At 34.7% G+C, this 25,337-nt stretch overlaps 2 protein-coding genes across 2 annotated transcripts; one reads left to right on the plus strand and one right to left on the minus strand.

The window, feature by feature from the left end:
• The first annotated feature begins 711 nt into the window (after positions 1-711).
• Positions 712-16,176, plus strand: EMB2788 (ribosome 60S biogenesis amino-terminal protein). The gene is made up of 13 exons (XM_085752178.1): positions 712-1,952; positions 2,511-3,243; positions 4,725-5,220; positions 5,464-5,615; positions 5,694-9,029; positions 9,144-9,356; positions 10,293-10,496; positions 10,616-10,819; positions 12,253-12,414; positions 13,047-13,397; positions 14,117-14,552; positions 14,687-14,783; positions 15,267-16,176. Exons 1-13 carry the CDS (start codon positions 799-801, stop codon positions 15,466-15,468), a joined length of 7,740 nt encoding a protein of 2,579 aa, XP_085608304.1. The 5' UTR covers positions 712-798; the 3' UTR covers positions 15,469-16,176.
• A 1,005-nt stretch (positions 16,177-17,181) lies between these two features.
• LOC146938166 (reactive Intermediate Deaminase A, chloroplastic-like) lies at positions 17,182-20,666 on the minus strand. The gene is made up of 6 exons (XM_085752177.1): positions 20,395-20,666; positions 18,908-19,026; positions 18,749-18,793; positions 18,270-18,343; positions 18,134-18,183; positions 17,182-17,547 (listed from the first exon to the last, which is right to left on the minus strand). Exons 1-6 carry the CDS (start codon positions 20,576-20,578, stop codon positions 17,453-17,455), a joined length of 567 nt encoding a protein of 188 aa, XP_085608303.1. The 5' UTR covers positions 20,579-20,666; the 3' UTR covers positions 17,182-17,452.
• Between the last annotated feature and the right edge of the window lie 4,671 nt (positions 20,667-25,337).

Consider the following 25,337-nt stretch of genomic DNA (forward strand, 5'->3'; position numbering starts at 1 on the left):
ATTTTTTAGACCATATTGAGTGAAAGACCCATAGCACTTGAGAATTGAGGATCAGGAATGGACCCAAATGATGATTCTAGTTCAACGTTATCAGACTCCACAATGTCATTGGTATCCAACGAATGCCTATATTGGCTATATTGATGTTGGTTGGTGGTAGTGGTGGTTGAAACATAAAATGCCGTGGATATTGAGAACTGTCATGAATGATGGTGATTGGGTGATTGATACATAAAAGGTTAATGATATTAATAACCGTCATTGATAATGAGCGATGATCGTGTATACATAAAACAATGAAAATTTTGAGAACCATGGTAGGGCTTTGCAATAATTATAATAACTTCAAAGGAAATGTTAATGTGTATCTCTTGAGAATTCTTTAAGACCACTAAATAATAATTTTTTATGAAAACATGTGTAATTAATATATTAAAAAATTAAAATATTTAACTATTTTATAAAATGATTTATTTTTTTAAAATCCTTAAAAAGTATTTTAGGACACCAATTAACTAGACCCTAACTTTAACACACTATTTTATTGATTGCTTGAAATTCATTTGATAAAAGAAAAATGAAATATAATTGGAAAGAAAGAAAAGAAGAAACATTTTTAACTTTCTTCTTCAAAAAAGAAACATTTTTAATTGTGTTGGCATCCTACGTGGCAAATGACTCATATTCTTCCAGGTTAGAAACAAAACCCTAATAAATTTTGCAAAAACCCCTTCACCAACGCGCCTCTCTACGAAAACCCCAAAACCCTCCGTTCAAACCTTCCGCCGCGAATCAACAATGGAAGAAGCTTCCGCCGCTAGTTACGTCAGCGCTACTCTAAACTTCGAATCAAAAATCAGTTACAGTTACGGCGGCGCTACTCTAAACTTCGAATCAAAAATCAGTTACGAAGCAAAACTAAAAGAACTTCTTCACAGAATCACTTCACCTGAAATTAAACTCTGTTCATCCGCCACAAAAGAGTTCAAAAGCCTCTTAAAAACCGAAAACGGTTCTATACTTCTTCGCGGTTACGTTACCGCTTCGCCGAAATGTTCCGAGTTAATCGAAGCGTGGAAGTTACGACAAGGTAAACAAGGTTTGCATTACGTTTTGGAGTTAATTTCAACATTATTCAGTCACCGCGACGGTAAAACAGGTTTAAACGATGTTGTTAGGGATTTGGATAAATTTGCGCGGTTAATTGTTACGGATTATTTGAATGATTTGTATAAGGAGTTGAATTGTAAGGAATTAAAGAGGCAGAAAGCGGTTTTGTTGCTTTTAGCTTCGATTGTGAGGCGTGGGAATAGTTTAGCTAACGAGGTTGCGAAGAGTTTTGATTTTAAGGTTTCGGGATTTGCGGCATTGGCGAAGAGGAGGAAAACGGAGAGGGATGGGAAGGGGGAGTTTTTATTGAGGAAATCGTTTGTTGGATTTGCAATGTCGTTTTTGGAGGTAGGGAAACCGGGGTTGTTGCGTTGGATTTTGCAGCAGAGGGAGATGTATTCCGGTGTGTTGCGTGGATTGGAGGATGATGATGACGAGACGGTTATTTTTGTTTTGGAGACGTTGAGGGATTGTGTACTTGTGGAGGAATCCTTGGTGCCGCCGGGGTTGAGGAGTGTTTTGTTTGGGAGTGTGACATTGGAGCAATTGGTTGGTATTTGTGGGAGGGAAGGTGGTGGTGATGCTGCTAAGATTGCTTTTGATGTTCTTGTTTTGGTTTGTACGGATCCGAGTAATGGGTTGATGCCTGATTCGAAGAGGAGGCCGCATCCGTTGAAGGGTAATTTGAAGAGGATGATGGATTTGTTGAAGAAGATGTGGCCTACCGAGGTTCAGTATCATAGGGATTTACTTTTGGCTATTGTTAATGCTAGACCCACTTTTGGTTTGTTGTATTTGAAAGAGTTTCCTTACAATGTTGAAAACTATAAATCTTCTTCATGGTTAGTATTGCTTATATGCATTTTTATATGTCCTTGTATCTATTTTTATTTTTATATTGTATGACTGCATTTGGATTCGCTTATGAAACTTATCTGCTGACATAGGCACTTGATATGGTGTTTGAGAGAGCTAATGGAAACAGTTTATGAGATGTTCATGTGCTGTTTTCGGCTAATTTTGACAAGTTCTCTAGGATAGCTTATGAAAACGGGCTTATAGCTTACTTTTAAATAGTTTGACTATATTTTCTTTTTTGAGTGTACAGATAGGTAATATATTATCATGTAAGCACTTAATTACGCTGTTTATCCAAACCGACCCTATATGTAGGATTAATATTAAGCTGTTTATCCAAACAGACCCTATATGTATGATTAATGTTAGCAACATATAGTTTAAACCCACTAAACAGCTAGGGTTCATTCTCTATCAGTGGGACTAACTACAAGATATTTTTTTATCTAATTATCATGGTTTTGGTTTTGCTAGCATTTTCTCTTGCATGCATATGTTTCCATTCCTTAGGCTTTGTTTGATTGTGACTTATGTGTTTGCAGGATTGCTGCGATATCTGTTGCAGCTGATTTGGTTTCTTCAATCAGCAGTGGCATTTCCAAGGAATTTGATAGTTCCCGATCAAATGGTCCTCCCTCGATTGACAACATGGATTTACTTGACGTTGTGAAATGTTTGTTTCCTCGTCCATTCAGCAGGTCAATGTTTAACAAGGGATTGCCTCATGCTGACACTTTTGTGAAACATGGTACTCTAAGGCTTCTTCTGGAGTTATTGAAACTGCTGGACTCTCTTTTTGGTGGTTTGAACCATAATTCTAGTTCATCAGACAATACATTGATGCAACATATGGTGTCTGTCAAGCAAGAAATTCAGAATTACGTTCAACCATATCTTCCTGATTTGCAGGTTTTATTAAATTTACTCTCCTCTTTAGATGGCTGTTATGAATTCCATAACTCAAGTTTGAAGAGAAATGCATGCTATCATGAACATGATGGGAATAGTAGAAAGAAGTTGAAAATGGATACTTCTGAGACTGACATAGATATAGTTGTTGGTGGGATAAATTCTGCTCCAAATATTGATTTGATTGGCAACAGTGGAACAGTTAACAGTGCACTTAAAGAAGATGCACTGGATGATGTAGAGGATCTTATGAATAGCATTGGGGAAATGTGGGGTTTGGACCTTCATTCCATGGATATTAGCACCCTGAAGGATGCAGAATCATACTTACTGTCTAAACTGCTTGATGCTCTCAGATATTATCATGTATGTTCAATTTTTTTCTTCATGTTTGTTTATTTGAGCTTTTGGAAGCACTAACACTGTTAGTCTACAATGTAATAGGAATAGGAATATACCTTGTGATAAAACACTGTTAGTCTACAATGTAATAGGAATAGTCTACAATGCAAATGAATTATTTGATTGTTTCGATGATATACATCTCTTCCTTTAGGTTGTTTTCTGTTTGTATAGTATAGGTTCGTATCTGTAAAATTAGGTAGTTGTGTGTACTAAATAAAGGGTATTTTTCTAAGTCACCTTATATTATTTGAGGTTTTGATGGAGGCTAGGTTTCTGTATTTAGGTGGTGATTGGAGAAGAGTGCTGTCTATTTAAAGAGAATTGTAAAAATATACCTCTATGACTTAGTTTCTTAAATGCTTGTGATCTATCACATTCAATGATTTTAGAGACTAGTTTTTTGTCCTTCGCCTATCTTTCGAGTCACCTATTACTTTAAGCTTTTAGACTGTACTGGTTCTTGACATTTATTAGGTTCTTCTTTAACAATATATTGTTGACCATGTGGCATAGAATAGCTTTTACTAGAGAGGAGTCTTCTGTTTGTTTGTTTCTTTTTCTTTTCTCCTTATGTTACCCAAAAGAAACTATAGTGCTGATTAATCTGCCACTTTCGAGTTGTTGATTTTGTAGACCTCAATTTACCTCTAAGATTTTATCTATTGGAGCTTGTGATCTTTAAAGAGATTATATTATATATCTGTACTCTCATTTCTTTTGTTAAAAATTATAGTGTCTTGGCTACTACCTTACATACTCATTCACTTATCTATTTGTGCTGATTCTGATTTAACTTGTTTAAGTGGTATTTCTCTCAAAACATAATAAACCATTACTACATGCCATGGGTAGTTGGTGTGCCATATAGTTTTCCTTTTTTTTTATTTTAAATAATATAATCTAAAACTAAAAATTATTTAATATCCCACCATGGTTTGTGCTCATAAATGCCTTTTTATACTCTAGTGATTTGCCCCTTGTAAATTAGCCTTGCTGCATGTTTCATTTGTTTAAATTTACTCTCTAATTGACACTTAAAGCTAATACACCTATGTAGCACTTTGCAATGCTGTAAACCTTCTATTTAAACCAGACATGAGTTGAAATTTAGTTTTTTTCTTTGTTTACTACAAAATGGCAATAAAGAATTACCTCATTGCCTCTGTATGCCTTTAAAGTGTAAATTCTAATAAGCACTGAGGGCATTCTTTTAAATATTAACCGTGGACTATCCGATAAAATTTAAAGTGAAATCTGTGTTGTTGTTTTTACTTTTTATGCAGTTGTTGCACTTGCTCCTTTCCTAAGAATGTCTCCTTAACTAGTGAAGGAAACAATGTCTGGTGTCATAGTTATTATTTATATATCGAAACTCATTATTTTTGCAACTAATGCAAATATGTATGAAGCTATCTTATATTTGGTTTGTTTTTCTTGTGCAGCGGACTTTGCCTTCCACTGTGGATCAATCGTTTGATTCTTTCAAAGGTCTGCTTAAAAACCCATTAGAGTTAACAAGTCATCTGCAAGTCTCACTGCTGTCTTTGCTTGTAGAATACATTCAATGGTGTCCAGAGAATGAAATTCCCATAAGAACTCCAGCCATGTTGTACAAATATCTACAGCCATTCATTAAATTGTTTATGTTTTCACCAATAACCAAGACAAGGAATTTAGCATACAGGTTGGCTGTGGCAGCTATGTTCAGTACCGGTGCTTTTGACGGGAACCTTCATGAGATACATGCATGGTTTTTGTTTATACCAGGTTATCAAAGGGAGCAATCCCCGGTTAATATCTTGAAGGTGGATGTTTTACAGAGTTTGACTTCGTTTGTCATAACATTCTTATGTGATGCTGTTTCTACACTTGGGAATAACTTAGTAAAATATTGGAATATCCTTATGAATTATATACATTCTTTTGAAGGTGATAAAGGTAATTGACACTAAAACACTAATATTGGTTCTATTGTATTTTTTATCCGTCCTGTTTAATTCATTTGATCAGTGTGTCCCCGTTGGATTATAACTCATAAGCTCATTTTTCATAGTCACAGTACCCAGTAATGGTCTTGTATTTTGGCATTTCTTGGAAAATGCTAACATATGTAGGCAAAATTTTGGAGAAACTTGGCTCATTATCGCTATGCTGAACTAGTGGTTTTCAATTTCATTGCAGATTTACAACCTGATTTTAGTCCTTTTATCATATGTGTACTGGAGAAGTTTCTAAAGGTGATCCGATCTAAGTCAGGATCCTGCTCGTTGCCAAAAAAATCGATGGTATTAATATACACTTGCAATACAGTGAAATATCTCTTGCAAACCCAGGTATAACTGAATTTTTTTAGTTATTTAGTCTTCTTGCAGTTTGTGCATGTCTAATATTATAATTTTTTTTTTTGATAGGTCAATGCTGAATTGTTATCTTCTGTAGTTAGTGCAGACTTGACTGAGAACTTTGGCAGCAGTTATGAATACGACGAAGTCTTTCCTGAGTGGAAGCCTCTAAAGAACTTGTTGAACTTTGTGGAGAGCATATCACACCAACGAAATTGTTGCCTTTTCTCTGGAAAAAAGGAATATGTCCTTCCTGATGGTTCTTTGGGAAGTGCACTTTGTGATGTAAATAGAATATTAGGTGGCGGAGATGGTCATCAGTTGGCTGAAACAGCTTTAGCTTTCATATCCACCATTGTATGTGAAAATACTGATAAAACATCCACAAATCTACCGTCGGGCGTGGTCATTCTAAGTGATTTACTTGGTGTTCCTTTCCCTATCTTATCATCAATATTTTTTCTGGATTATAGTGTTCTTGTCCATGCTTCTAAGATGTGGCCTGTGATGTTTTATGCTGGCTTGGATATGGCCATATCTGATCTGGGTAGTGATAGTCGAAGTGCTGCTCCTATTGAGACATCTGATCTTACATCTTGTCCAGACTCTCTAACATGTAGCCAACTGTTGGATGCTTCTGATGCTGATGCTGATGCTGATGCATTTAGTATGCTTCTAAAACAGACACCTTTCCATGTGATATTTCCGGCAATGATGTGTATGAATGGTCATTACTCATCAAAGCTTTCTGAGATGCAAGAGCTTCATTTCAAAAAAAACATGCAAGAGCTTCTGCTACATAAATCATGTGAATGCATTACTGGCTGCTCAGTCCTTCCCAATCTGCAGCTTGTGCTGTTCTGGACTCATCAGATTCAGTTAAGTCATGAAGTTATCCCATTAGCTGAAATAGAACAACTTTTGAATCTCTGTGTTATTCTTGTACAGAATTTATTAGCGCAATTATTTGTTCCAGAAAGTGGTTCTGACTTGTCTGTAAAAAACTTGTCTTTCTCTTCATCAAGTCATTACATTCAAAAAGTGATTAAAACCATTTTCTGTCATCCTTCTGTTCTGATGTCATCATCCTTTTCTTTGGAAAATTGCCAAAACATTTCAAACGGAAATACAGGAACCGGCTTTGATATCCTAAATGTACTATCCAGTGAGGGGTTTACAAAATTTGGTAATCCAATTTTGAACATATTGACAATGACGCTAAACAACATGTGGTCGTTATTAGGTTCCCACTTTCATGGATCAAAAACTCAAGATGTTGCTATTAATTTTGTCAAAATCTTTAAAAGCCTTCAACTGAAGCTGTTTCTGGATGTCAAGGAAAGATTTGAGCTGTGCATTGGTACTAAAGATACAACGCATCTTCTTCCAACACTCTATGCCTTACACACTTTGCATAAGTTTTTATCCCCTTTTCAGCTCCTTGAATTAGTAGATTGGATGTTCAAAAGAGTTGAGATGGATGATTTGCCAACTATGTCGTCATTTTCATCTGTTGGATGTTCCTTAGCTGCTGATGCTTTCAGCGCTTTGTCCTTTTATTTTCAGCAGTCCAGTGGAAACAGGGTACCGTATGAGTTGTTTTGGGAAATGGGTGAAAACAATGTGAAAGCTGATATTTTTGAGCATATCTACAGCAAGGTGATTGACTTTTCTGTAAAATATGAAATAGATTGTGCGGACAGATGTTTGCATGAAGCTGTCAATGCTTTGTATAAGCAGAAAAATATGCAACAAGAAACTTTTCATCCTATGCTGTTGGCTGTGCGAAAAATTATAATGAGTACTCCTGTGAAAATGCTTTCTCTTTGCCTGTACAAAATGAATGCAAAGAAAGTTAAATTCTTACATATTCTCACTGAACTCAGCTCTCTGCATTCATCAGTATTTGGGCAATTATTTTTGGGTATAGTGAATAGAAGTTTACATCATGATGTTGGGGTTACAGGAGCCATTGATGTTAGTCTTTCTGAAGATCAATTTATACTGCTTCTTCCAACCTCCTTATCATATTTGAAGTTGATTTTTAAGAGATTTGGGGATCTGAATCACGGAGATTTTAAACAGATACCTAACTTCTATTCGAAAATCCTTTTAAAAGGTTTTAGTCAGTGGAAGAGCTTTTTGTCAAAAGACCTATTTGAGGAAGAGTATGGAGAATCCATCCCATCATCTGTTCAAGAACTTCTCTGTCTTATTGATTGTAGTCTCCTTGGAAAATCAATTCATATGTTGCAGTATCACTTTGCTCTTAATGGAGATTTGCTGAAACTGAAGAAGCGACTAAAGCTTTTCAAATCCATTTGCCCTAAATTTTCCTCACATGATGAGCTGATGGATTGTGATATTCAACTTATTGATAGTTATTCTCTTCGCCAGTCTTTCAACATAATTAATCATGTTGTTGCAAAGATATCACTTTGTAAAATGTTACTGTTTCATGAAGAAGTGGGTGGGGATTCGAAAAAGGTTGGTGTAGAAATGCAAAAAAAATTGGAAGCATCTAGGATGCATTTCATAAATGTGTTGGTGGACATTTGGCAGCTTATTGTTCAGAAATTTTCTTTAACATCTGATCAATTTGGAACTGGGAAAATCATAAACATTTCATTGCTACATAATCACTTGGAAGTTTTTGTATTAACAAACATTCTTGAGTTGGCTGTAGTGATGCAAAATGATCTTATTCAATCACAATCCATTCCCTTCCTTGAGCAATTAATCAGATCTGCTCTTCTCTATAGGTTCAGTGATCCTTTGACAATGAAAACCCTCCAGGTTCTAGTAACTCGGCTTAATGAGGGGATGCTATCTTATGATTTATATCTTCAATTATTACTTGCTCACTCTCAGTTTGCTCCCACTCTCCATTCAGTGCGCAGACCACCTGGTTCCTTTTTGAAGCCTGTATCTAGCATTCTGAAATGTATTGCCATTCCTTCTCTTGACCACTCTGAAAATAATAAGAATCACAACGAGCCAACAACCAAGCTCTCTAAAGGACCACTCGAAATTGTTAAATTGCTTTGGATACTCTTATGGACAAAGGCCCGTCAAACTGGTTTAGATTCTCAAAATGATATTGGCATAAATTTAAAAGAACTGCATGCACTACTGCATCATTCTTATGGTGCAACACTCAGTGAGATTGATTTGGCTATATACAATGTGATGAAACAAATTGAGTCTGTGACTGGATCATGCTCTCAGAATGTAGAGGTAAATTCCGAAGCAATTGAGGAATGGACTAGAAGTCGGCAAAGGGACAACTTTCCAATTGACCCGGACATATGTGTGTCAACAGTGCTGTATTTTCCTTATGACAGAAGTATTTCTGATGAAGTGCCATCTGTGAACAAGATTGAAACTGACAATGTCAGGAAAAAGGTTGTGACATATGTTTTAAGTTTTCTACTTGAAGCGGTGTTTCCTCCTTGTAGTTTTTGTGCTTATTCTCGTTTTGTTCCATCACTCTAACTAACTACTCAACATCCTACGCAGATACATTTTTCTCATGTTGAAGTTAGAGAGCGTTATGATCCCGTATTTATCTTGCAATTCTCAATTCATGGCCTGTCTAAAGCATTCATAGAGCCTGTAGAGTTTGCTGGATCAGGGTTGCTTGCAATTGCATTTGTTAGCATGTCATCTCCAGATCATGGAATACGAAGATTAGCTTATGCGACACTTGATAAATTTAAGAATGCATTAGAGGTTGGTAATGAAGTTATCAGTTTATGTTTATTGTTTTCTTATCATCCTATAATTTTTTTTTTGGGGAATGTCAATTTATTTTTTCAAATGTTTTGATATTGAATTAGTAATTTATTTATTTGTATTTGATTAATTTTTTTTAACCCATGTGTGTGAAAAGCTACTTTCTTAGGGACTAATCTGGTTTGAGTTGGTGTTGACTCCCAGGAGCAGTTTCTAATGGTGCATTTCAAATGTTTTGGGAAGAACATGAATGCCAAATATTTTTTCGCTAGTGCATATTTTTGGGTTTTTTGAAGTATATCTGCACTTGGTTAATTGGTTATTTTTCCATTTCATCTGTTTTGCTATTGGATCATGCATGCTTATAACTTCTCTTTGGCTGTTTGCTCATGTTGTTTTAGGAAAATAAATTCTTATTCGTAAAAAGAAATTGGTCATGGTTTACCGACTTCTATTAGAAAGCTATCTTAGGACCTGTTTCTGTTTCACCACTAATTACAAATGATCACCTTGTTTCACTTGATTTTCTTTTTTAAAAAATTGTATAAAAAATGTTAAAAACAACAGATGCTATTTTCAGCATTTCCTGTATAATCAAGGTTTACCTTTTATAATTTTCAGTGAAGATAAAAAAATAAAAACACCAAATATTTCTTTATCTTGTCTGTTTAACAAAATTTATTCTTCCGAACATAAGCTTATCGAAAAAGTTCAATTAGAACATTGTATGCTAGGAGCAAGTGGAAGCATCTTAAGATGCCTAGAAGCCCAAACTCGTACAAAGCAAAGGCCAATTAGAGCATGCAAAAACATTTGATTGGCTTCAATGATATTCAATCCTTACATCAGATTCATCATTTTATGCATGTGTTTGTCACACATTTATTCATTTTTGACAAATTATGATTGATCAACAATCAAAATGTTTTACAGAAGTGCCAAAAGAGGAAGGATGTAAAGGGACTTCGGCTTCTAATGAATTCTGTTCAAAACAGTATAGAAGCGCCATGGCAAAGAATCCCATCGGTTATTGCTCTGTTTGCTGCAGAGGCATCATGTGTATTGTTAGATTCATCACATGATCATTATGCAGCTATAAGTACATTTTTGATACAGTCTTCTAAGTTCAATATGAAGGTAAATATCCGTGGTCTTGAAATTTTCTTTCATGAAGCTTTTTTTCCTTTTCACTTACATAAAACTTATGCTTTGTAAGGAATAATTATTTTGTAAGTTTCATTTGCTTCCATCTGTAGGTTGTACCTCTGTTTGATAACTTCATTTGGAGTTCATCCGTCAATTTCAAAGCAGAGAGATCTTGGATACTTCGGCTAGTATATGCAGGGCTGAACTCAGATGATGATGCTATGATATATATCAGGAATTCTATTCTTGAAAATCTAATGAGCTTTTATCTCTCTCCTCTCTCGGATGTTGTGTCAAAGGACCTGATCATTGAAGTAAATACATATTCCTAAATTTTCCCATTTTTATATTGCATTATATAACATGCATTGTTGTCACGTTCTGGTTGGCGTTGCAGAAAATGTCAGAACTGTGTTTCCGCCCAAACCGAACTTCATGAATTTATCATATAGCTTAATTGTCAAATTTTGGATTGAATTGTTAATCAGAGTGCCATGTTTTTAAACTGTTGAATCAAATTACAGATTTTATGATTCACAAGTAAAACTAAATATTAACAGGTCTAAACACAATAAGTTATCCAGTAAATTTTTTAATCTTATAAAAGAAGTATTGTCTTCATCCCATAGCAGTTTCTAAACAGCAGCATCATAAGAAAATATTTTGATGAGTTTGGCAACCTTTTCCAATTATCAGCACCAAGTAACAGAATGTGTTGCACACTGAAGGGAATAGAAATCCTTATGATGTTATGTTACTACTTTCAATCTTTCCCTAGGAGGATATCTTATTCTATCCCTCTTGTTTTTCCTAATCTTTTGGCTTCTCTCTAAAGTCTATATAATATTCCTTTTCCCTTCTTGCGGTCCATTCAACCCTGCCAAAAATAGTTTGACTTTGAGTCAGCCAGCAGTTATTACCAAACTTTTTCTGGCTGAGAATGAGCATATTGGTAAGTATCTAAGCTCTTGGGGAGCCCTCCCTTAAAGCTAGTTATCAAGGGGGAAGAACCAAGCCACTTAAATACTCCACTGAACCTCCCATACTACTCGAAAGAACCAAGCCACTTAAATACTCCACTGAACCTCCCATACTACTCGATGCGGTACTTCGGTCATTACTTAAAAACCAAGTCCCTATCACATGCCTATGTATGATGCGTAATAATGAGATTGCTTAAGGACTTGATAAATTTTGTGGAACAGCTGGTCAAAAGTGGAGCACACTAATTTACATGTCAACACCCTAAATGTATTCATTTAGGGAATTAGGGTTCTGCAAAGTTATTGTGGCGATCTTATTAAATGTTTGCTTATTTCAAAGAGGTTGGCTGCTTTCTAGAACCAAATAATGTGTTTCTGCTGTTGCTGAACCTGATCTTTATACTTTAAAACCACCAGTTAGGCAAAGCACAAGGAATATTATTTTTAGTATCTATTAGCAGAGTGTTCCTTAGTGTCAAGGATAACATCCTTCTCCTTTAAGAAATGCTGGCATCCATGGTGTCAATGTGTTTTTGTTCTAACTTGATCAATGTGTCCGAGTGTGACTTGCCTACTCGAAAGAGCAGTTAAAGGGCCATATGGTTCATATGAACTTGTTGGTTGGACTCCATCAAATTTAAATTGTTTGGGATGCTATCCTGTATGATGAAATCTGCATTTTACCTGAGATTATTATTTTGGCTGTGTTCTCCTTTGAGTATCTTCTACCAATATAATGTATGGCTTTCTTATTTCCTGTGTAGGTGATAAAGAAATCTATTAAAGTGCAAAAGATTGCTCGTCATCTAGTCAAACGCTGTTCTTTATTTCCATGGTTATCATCTCTGATCTCAGTTGCGAGAAGGGTTGGGCTTAATGCAGATGAAAATAAATTTTTCTTGAAGCATGCATTGGTAGTATTGAAGGTAAGTGCTTAATTTTTTAATCAGTTTACAGTTCCTGTTGGAGGGAACAAGGTGCTCATTCTGATTTCCTGACTTGCACCATTTGTTTTTCTGGTTTTATTTGTAAATGTTTTCCTGATTTTCATTTTCAAATTGTTGGGGGGTTTGTTTACTCTTACTTGAAAATTTATTATTTTCGAGTGGTGGTGTAGCGAAGTTCTACACTACACACTTCGACCTAGTAGAAAATGGCATTGTTGTTGGTTTTGTACATTGAGCTAGATGCTGATTAGGGTAAGACTTGCAGTTTGATTCTTTAAATCCAATTTTTTCCAAATAGGAAGTTCAAGCAAGTTTACCTGTCTTTTGCTCTTGTGCCTCGTTGAACTAAATTAGACACCTAAGACTGATCATGCAACTTCATCTTGATTTCCATGGTGGTCCAAATCATTTAACTCTTATCTGAAGGTTTAGCTGTTGTTCTGTAAGCATGGTATTGAAGTACCTTTGCTGTCACAAAAATTATCGCCACGCCTAAAATTGTCGTCGTAGCTTTTATTTATGTGACCTTTTTTTTATTTTTATTTATTACTATGTATTTTTATTTCATTTTTCTTCTTTTACACAGAATGCTCATAGCTTTTATTATTTAGGTTGTCAATGATGTTATTTCATCAGGAAGCATGTCCAAGTGGTTGCAAAATCATGGCTTTGAGCAGCTCATGGAGCTTTCATCTAATCTATTCAGTGTTGTACTCCATGATGTACCAATGACAGATGAAACTCTGGGATTAGTTAATCCTTTTCTACAAATGATAGTGTCGGTGTTGAAGTTCTCTCAAAAAAGGGAAATATGTCAGCCACATTTCACCTTATCAATTCAGGGTTTATATCAGATATACCAGGCTGGCAGTGTGTGTAATCAGGTTACGAAGGGAATTAATCCGGATTTATCTCTTGAAGCCATACTTATGAGTGCACCTCCTACTTCCATTTTCTTAATGGTACTTTCATTCATCCCCTTTCTTTATTCATTTCTGGTACAAAATTGTGCTATAATTTATAAATATGGTTGTCAAAGGTATAGAAGCAATCAATTTTGGATAGTATTTGATATTTTATTAGATTTTAGCTGTGCAGAAATGTTATTGGTGTCAATGATGAAAATGATACCTGAAGATGAAAATAATAAATGAAATTCACTGAAACATATAAAAACATATAAAGTTGAGCATATGCTATAAACTTTAAGTACCTTGCACTATATATAATAAATATTTTAGATCATACTATTGTGAAAGAGTCAATTTTTTGTAATTGCTTCCAGCATTCGTAGTTGTTCTTATATTTGACTTGTTTATGGTGGTTTTTCCCATGCTAGAATATGTAATGTGTTTCCTTGGTGAAATCATATATATCAGCTTACAGCTTTAATTTCAATTAAACCAAGATATCTGTTTAATTGCTAGAGTTAAAGAGTCTCACACCGGATAAGAGATGGCCGGAACATGTGTTTATAAGTGGGGGCAATCCTCACTTCACAAGCCGTTTTTGTGAGGTGGTGATAGGCCCACCCACAATTCTAAGACACAACAAGATACGCCTGCTTGTGCAATTTTGCATGTATTTCTTTTTTTCTTTGTTTTTTCCCCTACATATTTGTTTTCTACCAGTGGTCTCTGGTGGTTCTTGCGTATGAATAACCACTCTTGTATGTATACAGGATGAGGAAAGGCTTCAGAATTTTATCACCTGGGCAATTACAACTGCTTTAGCGTCAGAGTCTTCACAAAGGCTGAGGTCTAATGAGTCTCGCTTAGTTGTTAAAACAGAATTAGGGGAAGAGTCTCATGATGACTCATTAGTGTCAAAATTTTTGCGTTGGTTAACAGCATCAGTAATCATTGGGAAGCTTCACCAGAAATCCAATGATATATATTCAGTGTTTTCTGAGACACATACACTAGAATCCCTGCATTCTTTATTGGTGCATGTAGAAAATACGTCGGGACAAAGACATGATATTAATATTGATTGTGAGGAGTTGCTTGCCTCTACAATTTTCTATCTTCAACTGCTTCCTGGTATAAATCAGGAACTGCTACCATCAGTTGTATCTGCTCTCTGTTTCCTTACTTTTGGTGCCTCTAATTTATCAGGTACCCTACTTTATATCTATACATTCAATATGGTTTCCTAAGTGCAGTTGTGGTGATAATAGGTCAGAGTTGACTATTCAATTAGATATTTGTATTTTGTCCATATATTTATGTTTTTTTACTTCATTCTGTAGTGGGAAGAACTGATTTATTGCAAGACTACAATACTTTCATATCATCAAACTCTTCAAGGGTACGATGCCCTCCCGAAGCTAATCCGGCTTGGAGATGGTAAATATCTCAACCTTTCTTGTCTCTGTAGTCTGTAATCATAATGTTAAATAAGGAAAAAGTAATTATTCACTTAAGTTTTTCTATTTCTTGGGTGACGTCTGATTTTTTCTATACTATGGGGTGACACCAAATTTCTCAGGTTAAAATTTAGCCGGTTTTTCAATTTTCAAACTGTCTTCTTTTACAGTATCCCTATAATGTGGAATTTCTACTCATAATATCAACCATTGGATTTTAGTTTTGATCATCAGCATGTGAAATTAGCAACATTTATTTCATAAAAAGTTAACTGGCATAAAGTTAGCAGTACCTTCTTACTGTTTGGTGAACTTGATTCATTTATACTTTATTTATACATCAGAAAGTGAATGACCTAGAAAATGTATATTTTTATGCTACCACAAAAATAAAATCGGACTAGACATTTGTATATATCTGTAATTTAAAACGGATCTTATTTGACATTTATACTTTGTTTAGGTCATTTTACCGGCCAAGGAAGGATCATTCACTGGAGCTCACTGGTACACAAGATATGGAGGAATATCATGCTTGCCAAAATCTGTTGGTCATTGTCGCAAATGTGCTTGATGGAAAGAAATTAGAGTCAGCTCGTTTGTCCCCTCTAGATGTAGAGATATCTACCTTAATTCAATGGGAAAAATGTTTACTAAGAAACTAAGGGCCCGTTTGATGGTCAGGATAGGATAAAGACATGATAAGATATAAAGCAGGATAGAGATAAGATATGATATGAATAGGATAAACACTCATTCTATCATGTGTTTGATACGCACATGATAATTATCAAGATAACATTATTTTATCTGATTAAATGACAAAATTATCCTTATAATCAAATTCATTTTATCAGGTTTTCATGTTATACATATCAACAATAAAAAAAGATAATTGGAATCGAAAAAAAAAGAGGAATCGATTTTTTTTTTTGAATAGCATACATGATGACACTAGTAAGCGAGAGGAAGAAGATGAGAGGATACAAGGGACAAAAGAGTGAGGGCAAACTAGAGATTTTCTTTACCAATTCGGATAGGTTAATTTTAACCCAGCCTAAACTTAGGATAGAAATTACAAAGGAGTGATAGGATATGATAGGATAAGTAAAAGGAATAATTTATCCTATCTCTTTGGTGCATCAAACGGAAGATTAAAACAGGATATGAAATATTAATCATATCTTGCCCCTCTATCCTGACCATCAAACGCACCCTAAGTGCTTATTATAAACCCATTTTTTGGTATGTTGAAAGTGTATTGGTACATAAAGGTTTTTTTATGGGAAAAAGCTTGAGACGTTTTTTATGGGAAAAAGCTTGAGACATTTCAAATAAAAGGAAGCAATACAGTATTGAATATGATGATAAAATATTGGACTAGATGTGAATTGAGTTGATCTCGCCAATTGGTGAGCAACTTGGTTCACTTGTGTTGGCTAAACCGACATTAGAATTTTGACTAACGGATAGAATGGACATACAAATCTTCAAAAATCACGCCAAACTTTGAAAAATAACTCTAGGAGAATTTATACGATCAACCTCACTTTGAATGTGAAGATCTTTCGTAAAAATATTGGTATAAGAGGAATGCTAGCAACACTCACTTTTGAAGAGTGGGTATTAGAGAGAGTGTTCAAAAGAGAGTCTTGCTAGCACAACTCTATATATAAAGATTAAATTCAGGAAAGAGGATTTGCTTTTATTGTGGGGTGGAAAACATAATTTCACGAAATGTAAGTTGGCTTTTTTTATGTAGTAAGCTACCAAAATAATATAAAACGATTTAGATTATTATTTGGAGGTTGAAAATATATGTGCTCTCAAGTATCAATAACAATCAAATTTGGAGGGTGAAACAATAGTTTTGCTTGCAGAATAACTTAGTAGATTTAGAGATAAAATTGGGTTTTGATTAATTTATATCAAATTTTACAAGATTTAAAGTGATTGATATATAACAAATCATGTTCAATTCAAATATATTGTCGTCGGTTTATGTAAATTAAATTTAGTTTATTTAAATTTGACAATTATCAAATAAATAAATGAGTACGATTTAGTTTTTTTTTATTTTTTTTAAAAGTGAATCCATCCACAAGAAAATAACTCCAGATGGGCATTAAGAAGTTTTTAATCTGAAATTGTCACTTATGAAATTAGAAGTAATTAAAATGTTATATTTTTCAATTCAACAATTCCTTAGCCCGTGTTTTCATATGAAAATTCTAGGTGGTTGATGATATTTTTTTTTTTCGAGGAAGGTGGTTGATGATTGTTGTGAGAGAGCTTGGTAAAAATGAGTGCAAAAAACTGTAGTTGTGGAAAGAAACTACTTGTGCAATACACAAACAAGAGCAATTGCAACAAAAATCTGTGGGACAAATCGCTTTATTATTTGACATAACGACAGTTAACATCAAACACTTGTTCATGTCACAACAAAACTAGAACTCTTTCAATTTCTCTCATTTTCAATGTGCACAACATCTTGTTCTTGTGTGAGAGAATCTGAGAAGAGGATCATGATTCAAGAAGGAAAGACCAAAGTAAACACCAATAGTTGGATGTGTACTAATGTCCTTACTGGATTATTTGACCTGATTTTACAGAAGAACTATCCATGAATTCAACCAAAAGTGAAGCTCACAGTGCGGCTATGCACTCAATTTCAATCTTGGCATCCAATGGCAAGGCAGCTACTTGATACGTCGCACGAGCTGGGGCAGGTGAAGGAAAGTCTGAAACCATTCAAACCACAAGTAAATGATTAGTAAATAAAACCCACATAAATAGATGAAAATCTTGACACTAGTACTAAGCACATTCAGAAAGCTGGTGACTAGTGAAGTCTCTTGAATCAATTTTTGTCTTTCTTACAAAACTTGCATGAATCAAGTTTCATCATTTTACATAAATAAAGTATAATATGAGAACATAGCCTTCAAAGATTAATCTTCAATCACAATATAAAGTAAAATATTTCCAATCTAAAGGCTAGTCAGCTATAGTACAAGAAATCAGCACATAATATATGCCTACAAATTTAGCCGGATTAACTTTTACAGCGCAATATAATGTATATAACTATATAAGAAATTCATTGGTATGTTGCATATTTAGCACTTTGTGCACATAGTTTTTTCATATTCTGTAATTTTACAAGGATGGCCAATTATTTTGATTGAAATAAATAACAATAAAGGGTGAAAGTTCAGAGCAGTAATACACACTTATCATTAACACACTCAAACAATCTATTGGATTCTTTAAGAAAGAATGTAAACAATTTCAAGGAAACATCATACTCACTACCACAAAACTTACATTTAGCATAGATCTCATTAACTTTCTTGAAGTCCTTCAAGTCAGCCAACCTGAAAGAAATGAACGATGTTAACACAGTCAACTTGTCACCACTCAAATACAAAGCCAAACTAAGGAAAGAACAAATAATTCATACAAAATTGTTGTCTTAACAACTGATGCATAGCTCGCACCCCCAGATTTCAGGATCTCCCCCATGTTTTTGAGAACCTGCAATATGTAATTGTTTAAAATGTCATGTGAAAAATCATTAAGTGCACCATTATGGAAATACAACACCAAGACGGTTACCAGGCATTCTATTGAGAGTTTTCACAAACATGAAACTATTAACTATTAAGTGTTTTCATTCTTAGCAGCCATTATAAATCATATCAACTTTTTTATAAGTGTATAGCAAGAATTTCACACTGCAAGATAAATTAAACTTAATATGATAACAATCATTCAAAGATTTAGGAGTCATGTCATCCAATGAAACAGTATCTCAAGCCCATAATTTTGGACAATCAAAGCTCGTATGAACAAAGCCAAAGTGAAAGATGACAAGGTACAGATGCTAAGAAAATTCCCAAATACAACATGAAAGGCTATAGTTCATATTTAGTCTTCTACCTGCTCAGTCTGATCTTCAACATCTTCCGAGACAAACTTCCCTGTCTGCATTAGAGAACAAAACACTAATTACTAGGACAACATCATGCAGCCAGCATAAATGCACAATTGCACATGTATATAAATATGCTGATAGATTGGAACACTAAATTATCAAACCTCGGGAACAAGACCAAGGACACCTGAGACAAATAGAAGGTTGTTGGCTTTGATTGCTTGAGAATACGGTCCTAATGCTGCTGGGGCCTTTTCTGTCTGAACAGCTTCCTTGTTGATCCCTAAAATCAATCAGAAAGTGATTGACAGCACAAGATTTTTGATAGAAAATAAAAAACAAGAGAAAGAAAAAAAAATTTGCAATGCAAACACCAATGTCTCTCTTCCTTTGTAGCTCTATACCAATTTGAAAAAGTATTGTTTACGATATTTTGAAAATGTGCACATGAACACCTGCAAAAGGTGAGTCCTATGGAGCATTGACATAGCCAAAGACACGACAATGATACGTCGACGCCAGTAATAATTTGAAAAAATGGTATAGTTGAATGTTACCACGTGTGTCAGCGTCATATCAATGTCAGACACCAGACATGCTTTCAACCTAAAGTGTTGATCGGTGCAACATAGGGTGAGTTTACACACTTAAATTATTGATCCTATACTAAATTGACAAAACAAATCACAATTGTGAAGGTCCGCAATAACCATTATACATTAGCAACATTTTCACTGCAGTTAAAGGTCCACTTCATACAAATATAAACTTTGACCAAAATTTCCTAGTGCAAAACTAGATAGGAATAAAGAATCCTTCAAACAAAAAAGGTCCATAAAACCCTGCATTGTACATCAATGAGAAAATACACAATTCCATTACAAAAAATGCTGCTTGTGTTTTTTTATTTGTTCCCCAAATTTTTTGTTCAAGTATGAACTTGTTGGAGAATTGAGAACTTCAACAGCATAATCATGTAACCTAGTTAAAAACTTCCAAAGCTAATTCATATAAAAATTAGCATTAAACACATATCCTATGAAGCACGGATACGGACACGGACACCGGACACGACACGGACACTGACACGCCGACACAGCTAATAATTGGAAAAAGTCACATAACTTGGTGTAATTACAAGTGTCGGTGTCGTGTCGGTGTCGGACACGCGGGACACGCCTAATCCGAGGAGTGTCCGTGCTTCATAGCATATAGCACATCCAGTCAATTTAAACACAGTGATAAAAAAATGCTTATAAGTGGATTGATTGTGACTAAAAGTGAGTTGAAGATAAAGTGAAGTGATTTATGTCTGGATACATCATGTAATAGTGAATTCAACTATAAACTTGAGTGTATCAATCAATTCAAGAATAAAAAATTCTAACTTCTAGTTTCAAATTAAAATCAATTCTGAAGTCAAAATCAATTCTACTCCGAAGCAATTGAACATGTCAAAACAATTCTACGGAATCAATTTTGGATCGTCCAAAATTGAAACCAAACATGCACTAAAATTAGATTAGTTCAAGTAACATTTTCACAGACCAAATGGTATATTAATCAGTGGATAAAATAAAAAATAAAACTTTTTTTTACATGAAATTCTGAGAAAGTGGAGAGAGAAGAAAGTGAAATGATGGGAACTTACGGGTATCAGTGGAAAGGCTTAAGCAAAGGAAGGGCATAGAGCGCTTAGAAGAAGATGAGCGCAACATGGCAGTGCCGGCAACGGAGACTCCGCCGATTCCGGCGGCCCATGAAGCGCGCCGGTGGAGAACGGCGGTGTTGATTGGTGGAATGTGGAAGGTCCTTGCTGCACACCATGACGCCATTTCTTTCTCACTAGATTCGCTCAGACACGAGGCAGTTCACGGTCTGTACGAAGACTGTAACACACAAGCAGTGAAATGTTTTGCAGTTGTTGAGTTTTTTGGGTGTTGTTTTATAGACCCAAAAATATTGATTTTTAGTGTATTAAATGAATGAACCTAAAAGGTAGATTTTTGCTTATATTAGTGACAGGAGGGTGTAGACCCTTCACATTCATCATAATTCTCTTATCTCATAGAAATGATAACTTTTGTGACAACTTTCTCTCTCCTACTCACATATTTTACTTTATCTCTCTATTGTTTTGGTTTCCGTGCAAATACTTACTTTTTCTTTGTAAATTATGGTTGTCACATAAGTTGTTAACCAAATTGATTGTTCAAATAACACTCCTCATTATCTTATGGTAACAAGTGAATAGGCTTATTCCTCCTCGAATTTTGACCGACAAATTGAAATAGTTAAAACATCACTAAATGTTATAATATTTAATCAATTTAGTTGATTTATTGTCAAGTTGAGTCGTTAACGGTCCTCACATGCGAAGTTAACCTGTGATGTGGAGTTTTAAGTTAGCTTTCTCATAGAACGAAATTGGTCGAAAGTGAATCTTTTCCACTATTCATGACCTTTGCATAAGTAAATTAGTCGTTATTAAGAAATATTCAAACTTTAATTCCTAATACCCCATAAATAGTTCGAACTGTATAGGAACAATAATCAGTTTGAGCTCGAATGGTTTGTAGAGAAACCCCTACCTTCTCTAATCCATTCAACACATGCAATTTCTTTTTCGTCGATACGTCCCGCAATTTGTACTTGAACTCCTTTTATACTTGCCTGTTTAGCACATCTCTTTCCTAATTCTATAAATTCCAAACCCTAACTTTTCAATGTCCCCTTAATATGAAATCCCCTAAATTTATTACATAAAACTTGTTCAAACTAATATCGAAATGATGAGTGGTGCTCGCAGGTTTAAAAACAGCTCTTAAAGTCGAGTTTCATCTTCAACCTCCATGTTTATTGGTGAGGTCAAAATGCTTGATTGTTGTCCTAGAAGATGTGTTATAAGAAAGGCCAATGCACTGAAGAGCCCACAAGCACACTTTACACATGCCCTTTACCAAAGGTTTGTGAAAATGGTATGTCTTGTTTGTTAAGAAATGGGTTTGTCTTGTTTAATGTTATGATTCTTTTTTTGTCTTAATTGATTTTCCTTTGTGCAGGATGATGAATATAATTGTGATTCTTTTGTATGAATTGATGAAGCTAAAGAACTAAGATACTTTAAAAACAACGAAATTGGTGTTGGTCAAGAAAGGAGGGCAAGGTTGATGGATAAAAGAGAAGTAGTTAGTATACCTTTGTAATAGTAGATTAGTGTATTATCGTTGATGCTTGAAAAATAGTTGTCTATTCTCCAATAGATGCAAAGTGGATGTATATAATGTCGCAACAAGTAATAAAGAGTAAGCAAAGTTTCGATCTCATAAGGATTAGAGTGGATAAGTTTTAAGTATTTCCAAATGCTAAGTTTATTTATTTAAGATCGAAAATGAAAAACAATAAAGATGAGATTTTTAAGTTTTAAAGTAAAATGCAGAAGTCAATAAAGCATATAAAAAATATTTAAAGATTCAAGTGAAAAGTGTGGTTAAGAAATTAACTTGGTAAAGATATAGGTTTGCAAGATTTAGAAAGCTACAACTATAATATGGAAGTTATAGCTTCGTACAACTTCCAGAGGAAAAATGTAGAAAGCCATAGCTTTGCAAAACTTTCTGGCAACCTGGTGGCCTTTCAAGTCTTTCGACTCATTTAGCAATTAAGTCTAATGACTCTAAAACTATAAGACATAGCTATGATGTTTAACCATTAAGCGAAGGAATATACCTTTGGTCTTTTCCCACATGATGGTATTTTTCTTAACCATTAAACAAAGGAATATACCTTACCCCTTTGGTGTACTATGTGAGACTCCCTTATCTTCCTCTCCAAGCACAATATGCTCTGGGCTCACTTTTAGTGCATATCCAATAAACCAAGTCTAATACGTCGCGATGTTGTAGCTTCCTACATCGCCAGGATGTGTCATTTGGTACTTTCTCCTCTGAGCTTTCAGCCTTATCTTTGGGAATCAACATATTCCTTCTTACTCATACTACACTTATTGGAGCAAGTTCATGTAAACTTAGTCCTTAAGACATGCAAATAAGAGACCCAAGTTCGTACACTTGTACGACCCGTGATGAGATATTTTCAACGTTATAGCTCCAGACTCCTTTCCAGCACTACATCTTCAATGGCATCAATGGTATGCTTCGCAACGCTATATCTTTGAAATTCTTCACATGACCTGTCATTCAAACCATTACTAGACAACAAGGTTCATAAAACTCAAATAATCATAAAACAACTAAATTAAAGGTTCTTAAAACAATAAAAAAGCTAATTAATCTAAATAATTGATAACTATGCTTTGTTTGCACTTGAGGATCACACATAATGAGAGATAAATGCAAGGTAACAACCGACATTTTTGTCGATTATCAATAATTATGAACAATTGGAACTTGACAACAATGTACAACTATTAAGTGACTGACACATGTCAGTTTGATTCAAGTTAACTTGCTATAGCAGGTAACCTTCAACTTTATATATAAAGCTGATTATTACTATTTCTAATTAATCAATGAAAACAGAAATTTAGATCTGAAGTTAGTTATAAAATATTCTATGAATTCTCTAAAATTTTACATGGTATCAGATTAGCCTCTTGATCCATGGTATCTTAGCCCACTCTGCTGCCTCCTCTGCTAGAGACTGGTGTTCTATGCCTTCTCTGGGCATCACCAAAGGGATTTCGATCAATTCAATTTCCCTCAACTCTTTTCTTGAATACGAACACTCGAATCATTCGCACTGAAGATTTCTAAGAAATTGAATGATAAAAATGTTCTGGTTTGGCATCAACAAGTTGAACCTGATATCAATGCTCATAACCTCAACGATTTTCTTGTTGCACCGGTTATACCTCCTTGTTTTCTCACCGTGATGGATCGTATTAATGGCGCTCTTAATCCTACTTTTCACGGATGGATCAAATGCTTCTATCCTAGCTTCAATCCAATCAACATCGACTTTTCATCTTTTTTGTTCAACAAATATTTTATTTCCGAGTGATCAATGTAGATGATGATTTTTGATCCCACCAGGTATTGCCTGAATTTATCATCGGCAAAGATTACTACCAATGACTATTTTTCTGTTGTGGCATAATTCACTTAGGCTTCATCGAAGGTTCTACTAGCATAGTAGATAACATGTATCCTTTTATCCTTCTTTTGACACAGAATTGCCATAACTGCAAAGTCACTTGCATTACACATTATCTCGAATGGAAGATTCAAATTTGATTGTTGCATGATTGAGGCAGTGATCAAAGTTTCTTTTAACCTGCAAAATGTTTCATGACACAAATCATCAAAACCAAAAGTTTCATCATCATGGAGTAAGCTTTTCAGTGGCTTAGTAATCTTGGAAAAATCATTTATAAATCGACGGTAGAAACCTGCATGACCCAAGAAACTTTTTACCTCTTTGACCGAGGCATGAGGTGAATTTTTTTTCAATAATTTCAATTTTAGCCTTGTCAACCTCAATACCCCGCTCAGAAACCAAGTGTCCAAGTACAATACTCTCCCTGACCATAAAGTGACACTTTCCCCAATTCTAAACAAGATTCACTTTCTCACACCTTTCAAGAATTTTTTTCTAGGTTAGTCAAACAGTTATCAAAACTTGATCCATGTCTCGAGAAATTATCCATAAAAATTTCCATAATATCCGAAAAAAATTACATCATACAACTTTGAATAGTAGCAGGAGCATTACATAGACCAAAAAACATCCTTCTATAGGCATAAGTGTCATAAGGACAAGTAAAAGTTTTTTCTTGGTCGCTAGGATGAATAGGGATTTGAAAGAATCTAGAATACCCATCCGAATATCAAAAGTGTGAATGCTTTGCTAACCTTTCTAGCATCTGATCAATAAAAGGGAGGGGAAAGTGATCTTAACAGATTGATTTGTTAAGTTTCCTATAATCGTGCACATTATCCATCCCTTTACAATTCTTGTAGCATTGGATTCATTTTTCTCATTTTTTTTATAATTGTATGACCTCCATTTTAAGTTACCACTTGAATAAGACTAACCCATTTACTATTTGAAATTGGATATATAATCCCAACATCAAGGAGTTTAAGTACTTTTTTTTTCACAACTTCCTTCATGTTAGGATTTAATCTCCTTTGATGCTCTGTTGGATATTTGTATGTTGGCTTCACTTTTGCCTAAAACAAATATTCACTTCAGATGCGGAACACAATGTTCCAACATCAAGAGTTGTTCTGTACGTTCTGGGCCTGACCTATGTTTACGCACGCGCTTGCTTGATTGAAGGAATCCACACCAGCATGTGTTGGTATGAACCGTGTGCAATTATGAAGAGATCAGAACATATGTGATTTCTTAAGGAATTGATGAAATGACTTAGGAAAGTATTTTTATGTGACTTTTAATAAAGCCTATTTTATAGGAGTTTCTATATCCGTCCATTGCTTAATGAAGAAGTCACTGATCCGATCTGAAGCATGATTGAAGGAATGACACGCCTTGCTTCAGTATATAAAAGGCTGCAAGACCTGAAGATATTCATTCAAGACATTGTGCAACAAATAGAGTTTTTGTTTA

This window comes from Medicago sativa, chromosome 3 (assembly GCF_051527215.1).
Source record: "Medicago sativa cultivar Bolivia chromosome 3, Bolivia_mono, whole genome shotgun sequence".
Lineage (NCBI taxonomy): Eukaryota > Viridiplantae > Streptophyta > Magnoliopsida > Fabales > Fabaceae > Medicago > Medicago sativa.